The sequence below is a fragment of the Diadema antillarum genome, unplaced genomic scaffold (genome assembly GCF_040938485.1).
Source record: "Diadema antillarum isolate AM-2024a unplaced genomic scaffold, OU_Dant_1.0 seq00002521_RagTag, whole genome shotgun sequence".
NCBI classification, from domain to species: domain Eukaryota; kingdom Metazoa; phylum Echinodermata; class Echinoidea; order Diadematoida; family Diadematidae; genus Diadema; species Diadema antillarum.
This window is the reverse complement of record NW_027273124.1, coordinates 1,482-9,059: the sequence shown is the minus strand read 5'-3', so window position 1 is coordinate 9,059 and position 7,578 is coordinate 1,482. Positions and strand designations below refer to the sequence as shown.

Below are 7,578 nucleotides of genomic sequence, written 5' to 3'. Positions count from 1 at the left end.
AGAATGTACATGCATGCATAAGAAATGTGTACAATAACACTGTGATAACACAATTTCAGTTACTGTAAAACGAGGAATGTTCGTGTGCATTTTAATTTCGCAAATTTCGTGAGAGCCGGAGATTCGCGAAATAAAAAAGCACATGAAAGTTCTTGTCTACACTATATGCAATTGAATGCCAGTGGCAATTCGCGAAAAAGGCCATCGGCTCCAATTTGCGAAAATTTCATGCTGTAGCGAATATATCATGTTTTACAGTAAGTAACAATGAAAATGCAAAATATTTGCCAAAAGGTTCGCCGGAAGTCCACAGTCTCCAAGCTTATTCGATTGTGGCTGCTATGTCATTGTTCTTAATTGATTATCAATAATTGACAAATCGGGCCACAGCAATATCCATCAATCTTCTGCGCTAGAGTGAATTGCATACAGATTATAAACGCAAGGGCATAATCGATCATCACCTGGCGTTCTACCACTCCACAATGCTGAATGGGGAGGGCCCTTCTAGAATGAAAGTTGTGAACTACAAATCGAAATTATTCTGCACTTTTGATCACAAAATACTCCAAAACAACTCATCATCCGGGCAAATGGCGTCAGACAGGTTAAGTTTCTTGGTAGACCCTTTCGATGTATGGCAAGCAAGATCCAAATGGTGGAAAATAAAATAAATTTTGAGCCCTTCTGAGAACTATGTTTTGGCTTTAAACTGCGGTTGTAATTTTCAACACATTCACATACAATGCTTGGAAAACAGAAACCTGAGAAATACAATGAAGAGAAATTTAAAGGTTTCTAAATTACAAGCTGCTAAAATGCATTCTCACATCTCAGCTTGGACAATCAGCCAAGGCTGTGATAAGGCTCAATGCCTGCAGTACATTTGGCAGCACAGTTTTATACAAATGTAATATGCGCTGCTGATAGATATATCTCTACAATTTTATATACAACTAGCTTCTTGGTCTAGTAATATCCTTAAAATTGCCATAGCTTCACAAATTACACCTATGAAAACAAGTGAGATGTATAGGTTAAAATATCATACTAACTTTTGAATTGTTTTATTTCCTTACCTCTCCCTTTCTCACCTACACATAAACACATAAACACACACACACATACCCACACACCAACACACATTCCTTTTCAAGGTGTTTTATACCCTACATCTACTATGGTCATTGACGACATTGATAATAATTCTAATGATTATCTGAACTCTCCCTCAGTATTCATTCATACATCAAAGAATGTAATGACTTCAGCAGGGTACTGTGCACAATACTGTGTGTCTGCCTACTTGGCTTTGACTTCAAACTTTCTTTTTTTTAACCCCTAAGTTTATTTCTGAACAGTTTCTCAAGATCCATTTGATGTAATTTTCCTTCATGTGGTTAAACCATAATTCAAACATAACATCAATGGTACTGATCTTGACAATGGTCCTACTTTCACCAATCATGTCCTAAATGGTGACACGATATTTGCTCCTGAAACAATCGCTCCGGTCTTATTTTCTCCAAGGACTTAGGGTTAGGATAGGATTTTAGGTTTACTTTGATGTGAGGATTGGGATTAGGGTTAGGGTGATGCTTGTGGGTTGAATTTATGTCTGGCTTAGCATACAGACATTTCATGGGAGCAATTGCCACAGGAGCAAATGTCATGGAACCATCCTAGATATATTGGTTGGGGGGTTTGGAGATTCATTTCAAGATTTCAAATCAGAAATTATCTATTTCAAATGGATTTGGTCACTTGATATATACTGAAAAACAAACACAAATGTCTTCTGCAACATGGTGTAATTTACGGGACTTGGGTCTGGGTGAAGTTATCGGATCTCATAAGGGACTCAATGTCTTCCCACAATGAGGTCTGAGTCTGGCTGGAGGCCAGTTGACTCTGACCACTCAGATGTCGACAACGGAGCCGATCGAAGTCCATGGCTTCTGTCTGGACGTCGGCACACACCATCTCCTGCTGCGTGGGGGACCCCTGGGCTTGGGTACTCACATCAATCAAGCTGTCGCTGCCTTCAAGGAGCATCGATAAGCCGGGCTCCGTCTGGACTGAGATGGAGGTGCCGAACATTTCCAGATCAAAGACAGAAACCGTCTGCGTCTCAGTGTTGGAGAAGCTGAACTGGGAGTACAGGTCGAGCCCAGTCTGGCAGAACTGGCTGTTGTCCGACATCGGGGTGTCACTGCCGCTGCTGCTACTTGTGCTCTGCGCTGTCTGTGTGTGCTGGTCCAGGAAGGAAAATTCGTCCAGACTCCAGTCCCAGGCCGTCTGGGTCTCCTGGTGGCCTGTGTCTGCACTCAGGCCAGTCTGGGTCTGCTGACAGCATGACAAGTCATCCATCCTGGGCAAATCCAATGTGGAGTTTGCACGGTGCTCAGTACTGGCCAGAAAGAGTAGGTCCAGGCCAGACGGCCCCACATCGGCCTCCGCCGTTACCAGGCTGGTGCTCTGGATGCCCATTTCCATAGACTCTATGCCAGTCTCTGTGGCTGCATGCTGGCTCACCTGTGATGCCTGACTCTCGCTGGTATCTGTCATGGCATCAGAAACATTGGCGAAAGTCTGTGTCTCTGAAGTGTTGTACTCGAGGAGGTTCTGGAAGCTGAGATCTGTTTGAGTCAAGACCTCGTTAGGGGGGAGGAGAGTGGACCTTGTGTTGATGACAGGACTAACTGTGGAATCAGTCTGGGTGGTACTCACTGCTATGACACTCCATGGAGTCTGAGTACCACTACTATCAAACTGAGAGTTCTGTCTGAGGACATGAGATGGTATTGGTCTTTGAGTAGAGGGAGCGTTGAGGCCAAAAGTGCTCAAGTTCAATCTTGTTTCTGTGACAGGAGAGGCAGGCAAGGTCAGCGGGGAACCTAATGGCACAAAGCTTGCACGCCCAGGAAGCAGGTTGCCTTCCCCACTGGGGGGTGCAGTGGGATCTGCTGAGTTCCTTGAATCCAGATTTGTCTGGGTCTGAGCAGCAATCCCCTCCCCATCCAGAGTCTGGGTTTCACTGGTGGCTACCTGGCTCGCAATGGGCCATTCGCAGTTTGTCTGAATTGCCAGTGTCTTTTTGTGTCTCTTTGCCGTATGCGGTGCATTTGCTAGGGGTATGTGGCTGGGAAAGCAGCTGTGGGCAGTCTGGGCATAGCTGCTACTCGTGGTCTGCTTCGGCGACCTGCTGGCACCAGACTCGTCCGTCTGCGTGGAGGTCGTTGCCAGGGTTGGGCCACTCTTGGAAGTTCCAGCAGCACTTCTCACATCCTGCAGAGATCCGAAGTTGGGGATGGTAATGGTGGCTGGGATGACCTTGCCAGCTTGCTTTGGACTTCTCTTGCCATGTATTCCATCAGAGACTTTGATGCAGGTAGATGAGTAGGGCACGAGGGGAACAGGCTCAAGCATAGATTTGCGGATCTCGTTCGCATCCCCATATGGCACTGGTACAACTAAGAGATACCGTTCAACTGGGGGCTCACGTTTTCGCCTGGAAAAAGAATGCGACAAAAGGAAGTAGAAAGAGGGAGCAGGTGGGTTAAGAGTTCTGCAATCATGAGCAAAGCCTGTGACAGTAAGCATGGATGAAAGCAACTCTAACCTTACAATCAAATTTTCAGGTACACACACACACACACACACACATACAAAGAAATTACAAAAAAAAATGCTAACAAAGCATGCTCAAAAGCCAAGATGTCTGAAGAAATGTTCCAAAGGCACTGAACAAAAACTTAGAAGTTGTTTACAGTAAATAAGCGATTGAGCACGCGCTTGCGACTGATTGAGTGCGCATTGATAATGTATGCAACTGTGAATGTTATTGAGTGTGACTATGGTAAGCCACAAATGAATAAACACTTGTGTCTTTGAGTCTCTATTAAAAGCGGTTGTTAGTATTGGCTATTTAGTACCAGTCCTTCGTACAAGATGAAACTTATGCCCACGGGGTATGTTAATAGGCAAAATGAAAGACTGGTCATGTGACTACATTTAGTCAGTCATTTGACTAAGATCCATATCACTATTTTTAAATTGCTTCTAAAAGCACACAGTTTCTGAAATGAATTGTGCAAATCAAACTTACAGTTAAGAAAATCTTATTAGGAATTGTACAACACAATCAGCCAACAATTCACTTTACCTTGTCACAAAAAGCAATGGCATCCTTCATAGTCTTAAAGTACATACTGACTTTGAAAACTCACTGCGGAGTAGTCGAACACTGCACATTTAATTGGTAAATATAATGCTGAATGCTCCATGTGAAATGACTACCTCCCTATCCCACATTAGATTTAAATATCTTGTACAAAAAAAGTTTGGCAATATACTGGCTACCTGACCTGGTGATTACATACCTCTTTGATGCAAACTCTTCTGGCAGAGGATGGTGCTTCCTCTTGGCGTGCATGTACAGGGCTGTTATAGTGTTGTGTTTGTCCCCGCAGGAGCAGTAGAAGGACTTGCCACAGTTTGCCTCGTGGGTGGTCAGCTGCCGTTGAGTGCTGAACCGCTTGTCACACTTCTGGCACTGGTATTTTTTCTCAGCATGCAGAATATAGTAGTGCTAGATGAGTGCAAATAAAGATAAAGAAACAAAAATGTACAAACTTTCATCATTTCAAGAGATTACATCCTCAAGCTGTCTATTGAGAAAGGCATAAGATTTACAATGTAGCTAATACATGTAATATCTTATATCAACCATGAGGACAAAGTTCAGCACTTTAATGAGGAATTGATTAAGTTAGGGTACTTTTTACACATCTAGGAATAGTGACAGTTATGCTGGGAATAAGTGCTGTAGAGAAATCCATAACTCACAAGACAATTTTTGTTCCCATGCTACAATATTTTGAAAAATATGTCAGGTGAATTCACATCAACACCTTCATTTACTCTTTGTGCATCATAGGCTGCGGTTATCAACTTTCCCCTGTTTAAATGGCTTTCAAAAGCCGTTTCCAATGCTCTTTAGAAACGGCTTCCAAAATAGTTGCGTTTATCAACTCTTCGCGAACACGATAACTGGCCTGTCACTGCACAGCTGCATTGCGCAATTCGACCCGAGGAGAAGAGGTCACATAAGGCGTGCATTGTTCGTAACTGCAGTACAATACTACAAAGCCGTGTCAAAACAGCTTTGCGTTTATCAACTTCAAAAGGCTTTTACAAACAGGTTTCTGAAAACCTGTTTAGGAAACCTGTTTGGAAAGCCACAAATTTGCGGCTTTCGAAAAGGCTTTCTGAAAGGCTTTCAAAACGACTTTGCGTTTATCAACTCGTAAAAATTCCTTGAAAGCTGTTTGGAAAACCTGTTTCTGCTGAGAAAAAGAGTTGATAAACGCACCCATAGACGCGACTACTAATAAACCCTCATACACATAGCATAGCCTTTCTTGGAGGATCTCCAGACAAAAGTAACCTAAACAGGAAGAACACAAAATCAATGGTCCCTTCAGAGTAGTAGGTCCTAGCAACTACTACTTTCTTTTGATGCAGCAGCAAAGGTGAGTGGAACACTCTATATTTTCACTTCAACATTACAAATTTGTCATGTTTTTCTGTAAGTACAATATACAAAGAGTATGAGGGACAAGAAATTTCAAATACTGAATATGTCAACCAAAAATGAGCGCCCACTTCAAGAAATGTTGAATTCCATATTTTTCTCGATTCAATGATCATAAACCTGCCACTACCTGCTTGAGAAGGCTGAGTCTGGTGAAGGGTTTCTCCTGCTCAATGCTTCTGTTGCACATCCTGACAGGACAGTAGAAGTGCTTCGTCACCTTCCTCAGATTTTTCTGATGTGACCTGTTGAACCGCTTCCACTCATCCTCATTCTGGATAATGGAAATGTAAATGCATGTAGAGATTACTTGAAGAAAAAAACAAAACAAAACAAATGACCATTAGACCAGATAACCAGACAATGTGTACATATTCCACGTGTTGAGATTCATGTAAATCTGCTAAGTGTACAAGATAAAAGAATCTTGGGCATTTTTCTGTTATCTTTTTTTTTTTTTGCTGACAGAAATAGTATTCATGAAGGGAACATTCTCTTTATCAATATCAGCAGACTGAAGGCAAATGAAATCCTGTGACTGGGCTTATGCACACACACACACAAAAATAAAAAAAAACATTTTCTGTAAGCAGAGATACTTCTTTCAATCATTTTATCTTTCAAACAAGATTTTTTTAAAAGTACAGTACTGGTTGAGGTGGAGATTCATGTTTTGCACATTCCTAAGTGAGATAATGAGAAACCTCTTATAAAACATGAAAGAGCATGTAATTTTAAGAAGGGTTCAACGTTTATTTGATGAAAATTTGTTTTCAAATGACTGAGATATCCAAAAAAGGGATAATAACAAAAGGCGACAGGCCACAACTTTATTATGATCTCTTTGTTTCACCTTGTTTTTGGATATCTCAGCTATTTTAAAACTGATCTTTATCAAATAAACTTTTGATACCCCATGGAATTGCATGCTCTTTGACATCTCATAGAGTGGTTTCTGAATATCTTGCAAAACGTGGAAAGCTAAATCCTCACCTCAACCAGAACTGTACACACATTTTAAGATGTTTTCATTCATATATCACTGTGTGTCAGAGTGCACTATTCTCCGGATGGAAAGATGTGTTACCACCTCTTTGCCCCCCAACTTGTCACTTTAATCGAATGCAGTCTAATGCTCTATAACCATGGTATTTGACCTAATAACTTTCTAAAACAATTCCTACAAGTTACATTGTATTTCACAAAAGGGTTAAAAAAACTTGCCTGCTGATCTATATTAGTGTCCATTCTTTAAATCTTGCAGCTCTCGATTGTTTGTTGTTTGTTTGTTTGTGTTTGTTTTGTTTTTTTTGGGGGGGGGACACTTTCATCTTCAAGATATCACACATGTGTATACAGACTTGTACAAACTTATACTGTATTTTTTTTTTATGCACAAAGCTACTGGTGGAAATCTACAAGAGGTGTTAGAACCATTTGACTGAGTTGGGAAGTTTGGACACATCTGATCACAAATTACTATCATAATCATAATTATATACCTTGTAAATCTTGTGTGTCTGTATGAGATGAATGCTGCGAGCTGCCGATGTAGTGAACGTCTTACCACAGCCTTCCACGATACAGGGCACATTGACCTGTGGTTCTGCCTGGAGCTCTGCTTCCGTAGGACAGTGAACCTCAATCACGTCCACTGCTTTGTCACTCTCCATCTTAAGCAGACCGACTGGTCAATGACCCCATTACACAGTCAGAATATTCCACCAGTGGTTACTGTTTACACCATAATATCTAAAAAGAGGAAAGACATAACCGTCATAATGACCATTTCAGTAGCAGATTTTTCCAGGTAAATACAATTTTATCACTCAGTCCTGAAATGTTGGCTGGGCTTGTTGGACTTTTTAAAAACACTAAAGTTTTGATCAACTGATCAAAAGATGTTGCAAACGACTTGAAAATAAAAGTACAGGCTGTACCTACATAAAGGCACTGCCAATCACGGATGAATGCTAACCATG

General features: G+C 41.4%; 1 protein-coding gene across 1 annotated transcript; it reads right to left on the bottom strand.

Annotated features, from left to right (window-relative positions):
* Nucleotides 1–1,687: 1,687 nt before the first annotated feature.
* On the bottom strand, nucleotides 1,688–7,295 carry LOC139714911 (uncharacterized). Its single transcript, XM_071626557.1, has 4 exons — nucleotides 7,099–7,295; nucleotides 5,727–5,870; nucleotides 4,383–4,591; nucleotides 1,688–3,511 (listed from the first exon to the last, which is right to left on the bottom strand). The coding sequence occupies exons 1-4, from the start codon at nucleotides 7,267–7,269 to the stop codon at nucleotides 1,816–1,818; spliced, it is 2,220 nt and encodes a 739-aa protein (XP_071482658.1). The 5' UTR covers nucleotides 7,270–7,295; the 3' UTR covers nucleotides 1,688–1,815.
* Between the last annotated feature and the right edge of the window lie 283 nt (nucleotides 7,296–7,578).